This window comes from Achroia grisella, unplaced genomic scaffold, assembly GCF_030625045.1.
Source record: "Achroia grisella isolate CSIRO2021 unplaced genomic scaffold, CSIRO_AGI_Agris_v1 utg146, whole genome shotgun sequence".
NCBI classification, from domain to species: Eukaryota; Metazoa; Arthropoda; class Insecta; order Lepidoptera; family Pyralidae; genus Achroia; species Achroia grisella.
The window spans coordinates 3611424-3628418 of NW_026712636.1; the positions used below are offsets into that span (position 1 = coordinate 3611424).

The following is a 16995-nucleotide window of genomic DNA, read 5'->3' on the forward strand; positions in this document are numbered from 1 at the left end:
TTACTATAATTATTGAAAATAGATAATGACTTGACCGCACAACTTTCGTGTGATACGTTCTATTAAAAATAACCTTTACGTAGGGTTGTCACTTTATAATTATATTTGTGTCATCATCATCATCATCGTCATAATCACCGTCGTAATCATCAGCATTATCATCATCTTAATCACCATCATCACCACCACCATTACTATCATCATCCTAATAATCTTCACAATAATCACCATCATCATCATAATCATCATTACCATAGTCACCATCACCATCACCATAATCATCATCATAAGCCAACTGCAGACTACTGCTGGACATATGCCTCTCCCGAGGTATGTCACTGGGCACTATCTTCAGTCTGTCCCTTCTAGTTGTTACCCGCTACCCTACTTATGTCGTCGCTCCACCTAGCAGCGGGGCGTCCTATTATTATATTCAGTTTCGTGGCGGTATGATTTTGAGCGTTCGAATTTAATATAGTTGGTCGCGCGTTCAATTCCACACAGTACAAACTACTGCATTAATGAATATGATTGTGTATTCGTCTGGGTGTTTTCTATGTCTCTGATGGTAAATGGTTACCGTAGCCTATGAACGTCTGAGACACCAGGGGTGCCACGTGCGCGTTGCCGACTCTTCAGAAAACTTAATATACCCAATGCTGTAGTCTCGCGAGGAAACCTCGGCAGGGAGTTCATTTCACAATCTAAATGTACGCGGGAGGAAGCTCCTCTGAAACTTGAACATTAAATATATAAATACACGATCTTATACCTTAATTATCATCTTTGTACTGTATTTTTGAACACACACGACACCGTCCTCGCCGGCAAAGACGACGACCTCCAACACACCATATGGCGCAATCAACCGGGCTCCACGCGCGCGCCCGGGCGCTCCACTCCGATCGATCCTCAAACGTCCAATTCAAACGGGGATCGATATTATATCGAGCGTTATAATATCGATCGTTGAATGGCTCAGGAGCCGAGGTTCGAACCCCTAGTGGTGCCCTCAGACTAAAGTCATATCTGTCAGGCTGGAGTTGGCCTTCAGCCGCTCCATAAGTCCTTCCGCGGGTTTGGAGTGCCATCTGCACTCGGCCCCTAATGTCCGGTGAAGCTGTAAAGGCCAGCTGCGGCCAACAGCATTAGAGTAGTCCGAAAAAAAATCTGTATTTTTGAGCAAATAAATTTACTATTATCATTATATATAATGATCATAAAGAAATCTATCGGATACAACGAGAGTATCAAAAATTACAAAAATAGAAATTGAGTCTCTACACCGCAACTATAACAATATATATGAGATAATTTGTGCGTTGCCATTCCGGTGCACTACGATGTCTTGGCTTCATCTTAATCTTAATAGTATTAAACGCGAAAGTTTTGTTAATATGGATGTTTGTTACTCTTTCACGCAAAAACTTCTAAACAGATTTTTACGGTTGAAACCGCGCGCACAGCTAGCTTACTATAATTTTACTAACTTACACACAAAACAAAAAATCTGTTAACCTACCTCTAGTATGAAAGACCTCTGTTATAAATTAATAGGTATTTTCTTACTTCTCCCAGTAAATTATATTTCAAACGTCCGCTTTCAAACCTTACATTTGTGGGACAGTGTTTTCACTCTGGTCATAGACTATGATGACCATGGTATTATAGAAACATGGCCGCGAGGTAACCAGTCGATCGATTTAACTTTCTCAATAAGTGGCCATGAAGAGGATTGTGTAAGCATACAGGACAGTAATTATATAATGATTTCTAGAGGTGTTCTAGAAGAAAATTCTACATTTTCAGACATTTCTACGACCAGAAAAATAGTAAAATGTTGACTATTCAAAAGTGCTTAAATTAAGTTTATATGAATAAATAATTTTCTATTCTATTCTATGAGTTGTCTAGTATCCATAACACAAGCTTAGTCTGAGATTAGATGGCGCTGTGTTGGTTGTGCAGAGATATTTTTATTATTATTGTACATATTCTATCAATTAACAATTGTATATTAAATATAATTCTAATATCTCAGTACAATTCGCGCAGCGCTATCTAGTTCCAAGCTAAGAAGAATTTGTTTTATTAGTACTAGACAACTGATAGACATGTTTCAATTTTTTGGTAAATACTAATAAATATTCACCAGTAGTCTGATTCCATGCTGTGTTCTAGTACACAAGATTGAAACAAGATGCATCTTAATCCTCAGACATGGATACTACGGCAAGCCTACTAGTTCATCCCTGGGGAAAGGGAATTGTTAGTAATGTAAACTGATGATCTTATTGCTAGCAATGTACCATGTCAGATTTCTACGCGGTTCCCCCTGGAAACCATCGCGATAAATTCTTGGTGAATTTGTCACGATGGGCTAACTCCAGCGTAAACCGTTAGCGCAGGCGGGTGCACCATTCCATTATCATCCATAAAAAAAAATAGTTTATCCTAAGTTATAGTAGATGGTATATTGAGTGTAATACCATAAAATTTTGTAGTGTAGTGTTTTCATTTTAAAGTAGGTGCACACTACTAGATATTAATATATGTTGCTCTCTTCCGGTCGGAAGACTCAGTAACACCTACAAGATACCTCAATAAAGACGAAGTCTACGTAAGAAATATTAATGAAATGAAATGAAATGAAATAAAATGATATTTATACAGTAGATGTTAAAAAAACTCAATTATTAGTGTTTTTGTTATACAGATATTAACATAATCAACCCCAATGAAAACATAATTTATAGAAATAGGTATAGTGTTATCATTTTAGTAAAATTTTATTGAAAATTGTACTCATGAATATTGCCATGAGTAATATTATGTTATCTGTGGTACTATTAAAAAAATATCAACAGTTACAGTAACAATATATTTTACTACAAGCGAAATGAAATCGCTGTTTTTATGGCTTAATACTGAAATAGTTATACACTTCATGAGTACTATTATGTAATATTATGTTATCTGTGGTACTATTAAAAAAAATATCACCAGTTACAGTAACAATATATTTTACTACAAGCGAAATGAAATCGCTGTTGTTATGGCTTAATACTAAAATAGTTATACACTTTATGAGTACTATTATGTAATATTATATTATCTGTGGTACTATTAAAAAAAATATCACCAGTTACAGTAACAATATATTTTATAAAGCGAAATGGTGCGTCTGAGTGTACACAGGTGCATAATTTCCGCTGTGTTGATATTTGCAACCCCGACATGTTGAGAAGCAGATGTCTGAGTGACGGTTAAGTATAACTTAAGGGATAACTTGTAAACTTGGTGTGCAGTTCAATAAAATACTTAAATGCGTAAAGGATAATTAGTAAGACTTTTTAATCCATAAATGTTACGGACTAAAAAGTAACCTATGTTCTTTCTCAGAGTCTAGACTGTATGTGTACGAAATTTAATTTAATTATGGCTTATATATTATTCTGATGTATGTATAAAAACTATTACTGTACAGTCGGCGTACTTAAAATTCCTAAAATCATTTCTCAAAATATAATACACTAAATAAACTGCAGGCGTGAATCGTTTTTAAAACATAATGAATATATATTATTAACATATGTACACATTTTAGGCATATATGAAGCTGTCCATAATAAACTTGACGATCATAATATGATAATATTTACAAAATTTTCTTTTTCATATTAGTATCATTTTATATTTTTAATGACTGGGTTATAGTTTTATATGAAGAGAAACTGGTCGCTGTTGGTAAGACTTGTATATTTTAAAAGTGACTTATAATCGAAAAAACAGAGAAATACTTTTTAAAATATACTTTTATAAATAAATAAAATAAGTCTAAAAAGGTACATCGTACACAATATGTACATATGTATGTTAGTGTTATTTAATATTTATTTTAGTAGTCGCCCAGTGGTAAAAATTCGATAATAATAAATTTAACGTTCAGTAAAACTATAAACAAATAATATTAAATACAAGCAACATTAATCTATGTATTCTCAATTTGACCACAGACTTTAACAATAAACAAAACTGTACATGTGCGTGTGTCTGTCAAATATATGGTAGTATGTGTAATGTATTTCTAATGCACAATTAAAAAAAATAGCATACTGCACTCCTCTATATAAACTATAAGTGTGCAAATTTCATACTTCCTCGTCAGACGATAATACGGACAGGAGTAATCTGACGTTGAGGGTGATGCAGCTGGAGTCGAGTCGAAATTCAAGGTGTTAGTGACCCGGTCCCCACCAACATGCTGCCCACCTTCATGAAGAAGGACTAATGGCCGAGTTGGGTGGTGGAAGACAATTTATATTTCATATGTATTTTAAACTATAACATATCTTCTAAATATATATAACTAAAGGTGACTGACATAGTGATCTATCAACGTACAGCCCAAACCACTGGACGTATCGGGCTGAAATTTGGCATGCAGGTAGATGTTATGACGTAGGCATCCGCTAAGAAAGGATTTTGATAAATTCCACCCCTAAGGGGATAAATTAAAGCGAGTGAAGCCGCGGGCAAAAGTTAGTTTATAATATAGGCCATTAGTAGCTAATTAAATAAATAAATCCACCAACACTCTAAATCGTCAAGTGTGTTATGGACAGCTTCATATATGCCTAAAATGTGTACATACATTATTAATATAATATAATCATTATGTTTTAAAAACGATTCACTTCTGCAGTTTATTTATTATAGTTTATTATTTTTAGAAAAATGATTTTAGGAATTTTAAGTAGTCCGACTTTACAGTACTATTGTATATAGTATTCAGAATAATACATAGGCTACTTTTTAGTCCGAAAAAAGGGTTGTAAGGGTTAAAAGCGGAGATGAAAGGTTGTGTAAAAGTATCGTCATTTTTTAAGTAGAACAATGTAACTTATTTGGGTTATAATCTACTTAAATATGAGTCTTATTGGGTCAACATCACTATACCACGCGGGCACAGCTAGTAAGCTATAATTTAAAAAGATATTATGTAAATTGGGCGAAATATAATGATAAATGTCAAGTAATTGTGATACAGACGAAGTCGTGCGGGTCAGCTAGTTATTAATAATTTAAATTCTTAAGTTCATCAACTACTATGATAATTTTTTATTTTATTTTTATATAGACATAAGATTTACGTGTGTGGGGGTATATTGAGTATGCTCTAATAAACACATGCATATGCAGACTTATGCAAGCATATTTATGCATATGCATATTTATATTGACTAGTGGTAGCCCAATGGTTGAAATTCGACCATAAATAATTTAAATTATAAGTTTGAACAATTATTAAAAAAATACTATAAATCAACTGTGCAGATTTTTAAAAATAAATTTAAAAAAATACTCCTCCTCACTCAGAAAACTGTGCCGTGATGTGTCTGCACTCCAAAGCGGGGTAATAGGGTAATACTAGTATCACCAGAATTTATGTTTATGTTTATTTTATGTTTTCAGTGTGTAGTTTATGTTTGGTTTTTATTTATATATGGTAGTAAGTCGTAAATGTTTACTCTGAGTTATCCGCCTAGATATATGTATGTATGTGTATTATTATTTTTTTAAATGTATGAAGGTATCCGCAGAATACGCTCAGCATATGTCGTGGCACCCCGTCACGACATATGCTGAGCGGAGACCTAGTTGGTACTCTAATTATTAAAAAAAAATGTAAACTCAATATAAAAAATTATTTTCCGTGTACCAATTAAACAATTTTCTTTCTTTCTTTCTTTCTTTCTTTTCAATATTTCCTATATATACTATAAATTCATTGCGCATGTGTAGAATACATGGTAGATTGTATGATTATTTTTATTATTGATTTAATGAATTTTTTATTAGTTCTAAAAATGTATTAGCATTCTATATTCCTATTCTCTATATAAACAACTAGCTACTCGCCCCGGATTAGCTATTAAATTATTACTCTATCTATTAAAAAAACCGCATCAAAATCCGTTGCGTAGTTTTAAAGATTTAAGCACATATAGGGACGGACAGACAGCGACTGTGACTTTGTTTTATAATATGTAATGATAAGTGTGCAAAATTTCATACTTCTCCGTCCGCCCAATTTTCGTAAACAGGGGGTATAAATGTTTACCTTCACGTTTTTTTTTATAACACGGGGAAAACAAGCATGCGGGTCACCTGATGGTAAGTGATTACCGCCGCATGCACCCGCAACACTAGAATGAAGTACGTTGTCGGCCTTAAAAAAGGAATAAGATGAAGCCGCGGGCAAAATCTTTTCTTGAAGGTTTCAATATCGTATCGGTCCGGAAATACCATTGCTGGAAGGTGATTCCAAATGTGGTTGTAAATAAATCCAGAAAACCGCACTAAGGACCGCCATTCATGTGATCAGGATAGTATTTCATATATCCGGGTAAAATGTGGTGAAACTCAGCAGCTGGTATTAATATAATATATTCATTGATGTATTAGAAAATGCACAGAGATGCAATATCTCGCCGCAAAGTCAACGTATTATACTCGTAATGATACATATTTTCTATTCATATTACGTATCACCAAAGTGTATCGTTTTAGTCCAGTTTACATTGCAACACGTGTTATTACTATTAATATTTTTCTCTTATACATAGACTATAAATTATAGGTTGCTTACGAATGACCTTTCGCTAAAATGTGCTGATCTCTTGTCTATTTCGAATCGCCAGTTGCTTTGTAATTGCAGATAATATGGGGGCTTGAGATATTTTTGCTGCTTAGTATAATAAGATGGTGCATTCTTTCTTATTTTAACCCACTTACAAAGAAGATGGTGCGTAATTTGACCTTATTTATTTGTATGTTACGTGAAATTTTCACAAATTCTGAATGTATTTTGAGACTACTTTTTGTAGATGTTTCTTTCAGTATTCTCTGGTACTGATATATAAATGATTGACTAGCTGACCCGTGCAACTTCGTCTGCGACACACTTACTTAACCGTTATCATTAGCTCAAAATCACCAAGGTGGCAAATTCCAAGTTCTGTTTTATGATGAATTTACCTAGCAGCTATTACTTTGATGATCAGCCTAAATGATCCATAAACTTATGTTTAAACAATATTTACGTTGGCAGAGCATGGAATTGATTACAACTCTTGTAATTTTATTTTTAAAGAGACCTATCGCTGAAAAAAATCATTACGGGAACGTTTTTGTAAGGTTTATAATAATATTAAAATATAACATAAGTATTTATTTTTTTCCTTATTCAATAGCGGATATATGTTACCTATACATAGAAATTAAAGAAATCTAATGAAATTGCCAATAAAGACGTTAGAAAGCAAAATATTGTGCAAATGGGTGATATTACGACTATTTTTTAGTCTAAATTATCTAAATATGAGAAATAGATGTTTTGTATATTAATTAACATGCTTAGGTATGAGAAGTTCCTCATATTTTAATATTGTAGAGCTTTTTTTAAAATATCTAAAATAATCATGTATTATCTGCGAGTTTGGTGATGTTCCCGGAAGGGATGAGGTGTTCACGGAATGATGCGTGTGTTCCTTAAATGACGATATAGATACAATTTAGGGTTAAAAATCATGAGCAATGTTTTTGGAACATCGTACTTATTTATTCATTTTTGCATAAGGTTCCTAATTACCAAAAACCGCAACTTAAAACACATTACAGTCTTTTAATAACCTGTACACAGCTGATTAGAAAGTTTTAATAATCATATTAAACTTTTATTACAATGGCAATAATCTTTTATTCCAATGTAAATAAATCAATCCATCTATGTAAACATTATACTTATTATTTTTTAGTCATTATATACACGAATTTTGATATCGGTCTTCAGAAAAATGTATTGGTTCTATATTCTTTGGCTATATAAAGTCTTAGCCATACGAATCAGTTTATATTTCTTTGCTATCGCTAACACATTTTTGGAAGACCCTCTCTTTGGAATTTTTTCATAAAATACAGGCCTTTTCTTTTAATTGCGCTGTCAGTACTTCGTTGAATAAGAGATTTTTGCGCACTTTAGGTGGTTCTATGACATTTTAAATCAATGCGTCAACTTTGCTGTTAGGAGTCGTTGTTGGTAGTGTGAACTATTTCCTGTTCTTTTTTTTTTCTTTTCTTCTTAGTCTTTTCTTTAAAGTTTTATATTTACATTTTATGTTAGGAATTGTTTTCTCTAGTTGTTTTATTTTATGATTTGGCTCTATCCTTCCGAACAATTTTTCTTTCCGTTGTTTTTCTCCCTAAAAACCGTTCTGCATTTAATTCATCATTCGAATCTGGCAAAGTATTGTTTACTATACCTGATATTGCCTTCCTTTCTTCCCTGTATTTTTCTAATGCCCCTTTCCCAATTTTTTAAAGGAATAAACTCTCTCATTGATTTCATCAATGTTTTTAATATCGTATCAGCTTTTTTTCTAAAAATAGGCTCTATCCTTAGCCTTTTTTATTTCTCTCCTTTCACCATCATCTTATCTAAAAAATTTTTTCTGGTATAGGATTCTCCCATTGGCAAGTAAACCGAACTATTCTTATTAACTTGCTATTTCGGACGTATTTTATTTTTTTCAGCCATATGAGACTCCATATTGCTAAATAACATTAAACATATATTAAACAATATGTTAGCACAACATACACTGAATTGATTAACCGTTAGTAATAATAACAGGGTGCGTTTATTTAAAAAGACATTTCGGGAACGTCATCATCATTTAGAACCCTCGTACTTCGGAAACGATCCCGAAATGACCGTTCTATTCGAAATGACTTTTTTAAATAAGCGTGCCTTTTTTAGATCGCAGTAATCTATATTGACATCATGTTTGGTTTTATTATTGTAAAATATTTTTCTATTTGCTATAAAGTACTACAAAACTTATAAATTTCCCAAGTTTAGAAACGCATTCCCGGTATGATGACGTATTGATGTACGCTCTATAAATATTGAATTGAAAGATGCTTACCTCTTATTTTCAATTGTTTTGGCAAAAACGAAAGACGACAACCGTTTGTTTACATCGTTCACATCACTTACCATAGAAAACTAAGGGTTGCGATAAAACCCAAAATTTTTTTGAGAATCTGCGTTCACTGAAATGATGCTTACACTGCGGGACACAATATATTGACTTGATTTTCTTTAATTTCGTTTCTTTCTTTAGTAATAACAATAATTAATTGATTTATGATAAAATTGTAGGCCATTGAGTAAGAAAAACATTTAAGACTTATTTTATTTTATTAATATTTTCAACGTTAGTTTTTGAAGATTTACAAATTCTGAAATGATTTTGAGTTATTTCTTCAAATATTAATAAGATGCTTTACTTTTTCAGTAAAAAATATTGGTACAGTTAATATATAAATAATATTTACAATATCAATTTGTTTAAAAACACCAAATTTAGACTTTTATTTGCTGATAAAGCTAATTCTCCACCTTGGTGATTTTGAGCCCATTATATATTTCAGCCAACTAACCTCATTTTAAATTATAGCCATATTATTGTAAAGTTTTATCAAAATTCATTCAATCATTTATTTAATTCATTTTTTTTTATGTGTTCAGTTTATTTCTTTGATTTCCTATTTTGTTATTTTGTTTTAGCGCAAGCCAATACTACATACTTTGTGTTAATTAAGTGAAACCTATAGTAGCTTTAATTTTACAACATAAGTTAATGTAAATGAAATTGTAACGCTGTTGGTTTCTAATAGATAAATAAAAAAATAATAATATAAATTGTTACAAATATCGTAAGCGCGATTAAATACTTAAATATTAATCTATTTATATAATTTTAAACCTTTATACATATAAATTTAAATAAGTTTCCCTAAGGTCACCATGAAAAGATTCCTTTGAGTCGCCTTATTATAGTTATACATGTGTTTATATCTTTTCTTCAGCATTATTGTATTACTGTAAATATACATATACGTAATAGTAATTAATACAATTAAATAAGTAAGTAATATAATATGTTACAGTATATATATATAATACATAATAATAATTAATACAATTTTATGTCTTGGTATTGCGTAGTAGGCGTTACTAAAAAAGCGATTACTACCAGGAAGTTAAGTCGATATAGTTTTTAATCGATATAATATATTCGAATCGGTTATAAAACGTCCGCCCACATAGTTGTCTGTGCTAATATAGAGTTTTGTAGTGTGTTTGTTTGTTTGGACGCTCTAATCTCTGGAACTACCAATCGGATTAGAACAATTTGTTTAATAATAATAATATTAACTGATATTTAAATACATACTAACAAATCTTATTAATATTATAAACGCGAAAGTCTGTGAGTATGGATGGATGTTTGTTACTCTTTCACGCAAAAACTACTGAACGGATTTTTATGAAACTTTACAGTAATATATCTTATATATCAGAGTAACATATAGACTATAAATTGAATGCGGATGAAACCGCCGGCATAGCTGGTATTAAACAAAAGGCAGGTGAAACTGCGGGTCACAGCTAGTTATAAGTTATATTTTGGGGCCGGATGAGTGTATGAGCGATTAAAGATTATAAAGTGATTGGTTTAAATAGACGCTTGGCCCTGTCACGTTTGAACTAATAATGCGGAAAGGTTATGAGTAGTTTTTTTATCTATACAAATAAATATTTTTATCTATGTGAATAAATAAAATTGAACAGGTAGCCCGACGTGGTGAATTCACCAGAAATTAACTACAACAGTATTCAGGGCGGACCGGGAGGAAGTGAGCCTGACATAGTATGATCATTGGCTAACAAAGAGGATGGCCTCTTCTTCTCTGTTTCAAATTACACATTATTCCAGCATGACAATGACTATATATCTGTACAAATAAATGATATTAAAATGTAATTTAAAATTAACAGTTTTTTACTAAATTTATATAAATAGTATTTGCTTCAAAAAAATATTTAATAGTTTTTATCTGACTATCTGTTTCTGGCTAATCTTTGAAACGGTTGGGTCGATTTTGACTGAATTTCACTCATAGATAGCTAATGTTATAAGGAGTAATTTCGCTAATTTTATTTATTTTAACACCACGCGGACGAAGATTTAACTGTTTATTTAGTTCGGGGTTGCATGTGCTGTATGACTATCATCATCTGCTTCTTCCTTACCCCATTCATTTGTGGTCGCCGTAATGTTTTTCTCTTCTATTCATCTCTGTTCACAGTCATCTCGTCATCATCTCGCATTTATGCTGTATGACTATAAAGTACTAAAAAAAATTCAGTACACACAAAGCATACTTATTCTTTACACTGATTATATTTGCTTAGGTATGTAGTGTATTTTTTTTTTTGGTTGTTTGGGCTATTGTTCAGTTGCTTGGACCTGTAGCACTGCGACCTACATAGATCTATTGTGCCCGCCCTTTTTCAGAGTTCGCTACCTAGACCTGTCAGGGACAAGAATTGAAGGATATTCATAGGAGCGATGTTTTTTATCTCCGCAGGATTGAGTGTAAACTTTCTAAGGGAGATATTACGTTTATACATGAGAGGGTTATAACCACATAGGATGTGTAGTGGCGTTTCCTGTTCAGTTTGGAAAATCTGCAGATATCTATTGTGCCTAGGTTTGCCATATGTATATGTATGTACTGTAACATATGTATGTATTATAGTATCATTATATAAATACGAGAAGCAAAAACTTTTTACCACTCTTTACGAAAATTGCGTGGATGGAGGAGTATGAAATTTCGAACACTTATACTTTATATAGAGAAGAAAGAAAAATATTTTAGAAGGAGTGCAGAATGCTAATATTTTTGTTAAATTATGCATAATAAATATTATTTTAATAAAAAAAAATATTACACACACTACCATTACTACACGCATAGAAGGAAAAATCCGGGGTCGCCAAAAACCAAACAGGCGCCGCGATAAAGAATTTAAGGTGTTTGGGATTTTGGATTAACACCAGATCCTTGTTCAGAACAGCGGTGGACAAATGACAAATGGTCATGACGATCGCCAACCTACAGTGGGAGACGGCACATAAATAAGAAGAAGATAGAAGGGTAATAGAATAGAATACAATAGAAAATCCTTTATTCATCATAAACTTAATTTAAGCACTTTTGAATAATCCTAACATTTTTTTTAATCTAAAGCTGTCTCATTACAAAAAGAACGAGCAAGAAACTTGTGTGTTGCTCTTTTAAAAAATCCTTGTAAGTTTACATTTACAAGTCGAACCGTGTGAATACAAACTAGCACTAATTTATTTGTGTCAAATATAAATACACAACGAGATTAAATCAGTAGCAGTGATAAGAGCAGACCAGTCCCTACAAGCAGCACTCGTTCACGAGTATAACGGATGTACCAGCCATCACTGCGCTCGACCATATTTTAGGGAGCCCAAGGACCCGGCCCACCACGCCGCCACACTTAAAATTACTATATGGTAGTTACAGCATTGGCACTTTACATAAGGTCTAGTCTAGACTTTAACAATGGAAACTTAATAACGTTCAAACTTATAATTTAAATTAATTATGGTCGAGTTTGGACCATTGGGCGGCCACTAGTACCTACATTTTAGCTATTTCGTTTATTACTATTTAATATGCTATTTCGTTTTTGTTTAATGCTTAAGTTTTAACGTTCAATGTCAAAATGGGCATCCTACACACACGCACAATCCGTGTTCCTTTCGTTTTCCATTTATACATAAATGGTATACAAAATGAACACAGTAAATTGTTTCTGAGAAACAATTCAGACACCCACTTGCAGTGGCAGCCTTGTAACCGAGTTACGGGGTTAATTCATATGTGCAGTCACTTATCTCACATTTACTTGTTACTAGCCAATCCCGGCTTTGCACAGGTGCTATTATTGTGGGAATTTCTTTATTTTTTAATAAAACATAGCCCTTGTTAGTTGGTGTTAAAATTATCACAATTTTAATTCATTCACATATAAAACCCAGGCTACATGGCTTACTATAGGTGAATTAAAAAATATATATCAACGTATGAAACTAAGGAGAATGGATCTACATAAAGTAATAATTTCTACACTAAATGTAGTGGCACACTGTCCAAGGAATAAAGCGGTACCTACTTTAGAATAAATTACCGAAAGAGCTAAAAACATTAAATAAATTAAGTTGCTTTACGAGAAAATTGAAGTCACTATTATTATAGAAAGGATGGTTTAGACCGAGACTTTATTTGGCAGGTAGCTGATGTAAGACTTAAGATACTTTTATTTTAGAAAAATAAAGTTAAATTCCACGTGGACGAAGTTGCAGGTACAGCTAGTCATCCAATACAAAAACTACTAGATCAAAACTAACTAAACTACGTATTTGCGTTGTCTTTACCTATCTATCTATCTAGATTAGATATGATAGATGTATATAGCAGCTTGACATCATCTGCGAGACTTTTCTGTTAATGTAATACGCACTTTATTATGTTATCTGTGGTTAGACTAACATCTACCCGCGCTTTCTTTCTTTCTCGCGCTGTCGCAGGCAGGACAATTGTCTTTTTTGTCATGAAGAATAGCAAAATGACGCGTACCAAAAGACCAAAGATCCAGAGACGCCCTTTATATGTTGTACCACAGATAATATAATATTACATAATTGTATGTAGTATCTTACTATTATTGCTAATATTATAAACGTGGAAGTTTGTGTGTATGGATGGATACATGGATGTATGTGTCTTAGTTACACTTTTACACAAAAAAAACTAAATGGAGTTTAATGTAGCTTTACAATACACTTTCACTGGGACTTGTCAATGTAGCTTATACATCAGAATAACACAGGATATAAATTTAACACGGTCAAACCGCAGGCACGGCTAGTATGTAGTTTTATCATATCTATGGCATCATACTTAGGCGACATTTCAGGTGATCACATATGTACCGTCAATTTGGAATTCCATTACATTAAGTTACATATAAAACAATTGTGCATATCCTAACGAATTTATAATCGTTCTACACCAGATTGTAAATTAATTCTTAAATGTAACAAAATAATATATTCATTACAGCGACATCTATAAAATAGACAATGCAACACTTGGGTAATTGCTAGATTAAAAGCATTAAGGTACAACGTAGAATAAAGCAGTGTTAAAAACACTAAGTTATATTATTTGTATCTATACAGTATCTGACTCACCAGCCAAGCTGTAGGCTTCAGGGGATCCCACAATACCTCTCCTCCGTGGATCCAGCTTGATTATTAACTCACCAACCAATGAAAACACGAAACGACACTTTCACTAGGACTTGTCAATTTATATTCTATTTCTAAGACAGTAGGAATGTTTTAAATACATTTTAACGTTACGCACAGTATTAAAGAAAAATACATTCACATATCGCGTTCTTGTTCCTTTGTTCTGGGCGATGAACGTTGTTGAATCACAGATATTAATCTGCCTTTGGTTTTCCGATCACGCATACAACTGTCTGTAACTGGCCGTTTTATTCCATTGAGCACACAACAATACACTGTGCCTTTTTGTGTTCTAACTAACCATATCGTCATATCATGTGTGCTTCGAAAATGGTGTCAGTTAAAAAACGTTAGCGTAACCTTGTGTCTATCTCCCTTATACGTGCATAAATTATGAATGCTCTGTCTTTATCGCTCAATCGTTTCTTGTCAGGTAGGGATGCTCAAATTATAGGAGATTACCGGAGTCTGTGGTTAGGGGATGATTGATGGGTGCTGGATGGTGTATTTTTATGCACAAACCAAGTTAATGAAATTAATAGCCACATTACCTTGCCATAATATAATAACACGAGTCAGCAATATCTACTACTGTAATTATATAGGAGAAGCAAAGTGAATAGATGGGTTTAATTCATACACATGTAGGTAATGTGTTTATCCAATATACCTCTTATTGTATTGTATTTTTTATTGGGTTGTTTTTGTTGTAATATAAGTGCGTAATATTGTTATAAAGATAATGTCAAACAACAATAAATATGGAGCATGCTCGACCGCCATCGGAATTATGCCTGGAAGGAGGACCAGCGTGTCGCGCGGATTCGTGGCGGATATGGCACAAGCAATTTATCAATTTTTACAAATTTTTTAATAGCAGAGACGGTGGACTCACTGTCCTCACTGAGTTATAGACCGTTTTGTCTCTTTAATTAGTTTTTAAATTATATTATTCTATGGGCAATAGTTGTATTGTGTAAAAAGTTTCTGTTTGAGACAAATAAAGATTATTATTATTATTATCATCTGGAGTGTATAAGGAATCATCTGATGTACAAGCTAGTTTATTAATAAACTTAATCGGTCCGGAAGGCAATGTATATACCACTTCCAAATTTGAGAAAGAGGAGTGTAAATGATAAATAATTTACACACATAAATATTACAACAGTTTTAGCTATTGTCAGGTGCTTGGACCTGTAGCGCTGCGACCTACATAGATCTATTGTGCGCGCCCTTTTTCAGAGTTCGCTATCTAGACTAGACCCGCCTGGAACGAGTGGAAGGGGATTGTTAGTAATGTGGACTAGTAACCTCATTGCTAACAATGTACCATGTCAGATTGACCTCCACACGGTAACCCCTGGAAACGTAATAAATTCATGGTAAAATTACCACGATGGACTAACTGACTTAACCTTATGTTCCTCTTATCATCCTCCACTGGTGCCCCGTCAGCGTAAACCGTTATCGCAGGTGGATGCGCCATTCCATTACCATCCATAAAACTGTCAGGGACAAGAATTGAACGATATTCTTAGGAGTGATGGTTTTTATCTCTTCAGGATAGAGTGTAAACTTTCCAAAGGAGTATACGATACCAACAATAACAAGAATAGCCATGGCAAAAAAAGCATTTAACAACAAAAAATACCTTTTACGCGCTAAAATATCAAAGACCTCACGGAAACAATTTATTAAAACCTATGTCTGGAGTATAGCCTTGTATGCGTGGGACGTGGACATTAAATCAAAAGGAAAGAGACAAACTGGAGGCTTTTGAAATGTGGTGTTGGAGGAGGATGGAAAGAATTAGCTGGAAGGAAAAGTAAGAAATTGAAAATCAGCGCTGTAGTGACACGCTACACAGGGCCTTTTAAAAGACGATAAAAGGCTGAATAAATGATTATTATTATTATTATTATTTGAACACAATAGAAGGCAGATATTGAACACAATAGAAAATAGACTGGAAAAATGTTAGGACACTTGATACGGCATGATGATTTCATGAAAATTATTATTGAGGGGAAAATAGAAGGAAAGAGGGGGAGGGGAAGACCAAGGAATAGCTACATCAAACAAACTGAGGACAAAATGGGAGTCGTGTCGTATCAAGAATTAAAGAGCATGATGGAAGATCGCGGAAAGTGGCAAGAGCTCCACCGACAAGAGCGTAGCTCTTAAATTATGAATGAATGAATGAATACGATACCAATAGGTATATTGAAGAATAACCATTGCACTATCCAGACAAAGAGACTGCAGGCTATCTGCACAGCAATCAGGTGTGAAAACAACTCAATAGGTACTTCACAGAACCGCGTCGTGTGAAGTTATGCTTTTATTTGAATGTAATTTAATGTTCATATTGCATACTGACCGAAATACGTGGAACCGACGATGCCGCGCGTCGTGACTTGTGTTGCAAACGGCGCTTCAGACAATGACCCTCCTATTGACAATCCCCGAGGATCTTGGCGGCCCATTTTCTGGAATAAAAATAAATAAATAAATAACATTGGAAAATTAACACAGCGCCATCTAGTCCCACGGTAAGCAGAACTTGTGTTATGGGTACTAGACAACTGATATAAATACTTAGATTATTTTGTAAAAGCATACGTAATATAAATAGAAAACACCCCACAAAAACAATCATACTCATGAATACAAATGTTTTCCACCATGCGAGGAATCGAACCCGCAACGAACGGGAATAAAGTGG

General features: G+C 33.3%; 1 protein-coding gene across 1 annotated transcript in view; it reads right to left on the reverse strand.

The window, feature by feature from the left end:
- Positions 1-16995, reverse strand: part of LOC131855614 (uncharacterized) — a 68429-nt gene that overhangs the window by 49975 nt on the left and 1459 nt on the right. The window contains exon 2 of the mRNA XM_059206904.1: positions 16651-16759. Coding sequence (XP_059062887.1) covers positions 16651-16759 — 109 coding nt within the window. The remainder of the gene's footprint in view (positions 1-16650; positions 16760-16995) is intronic.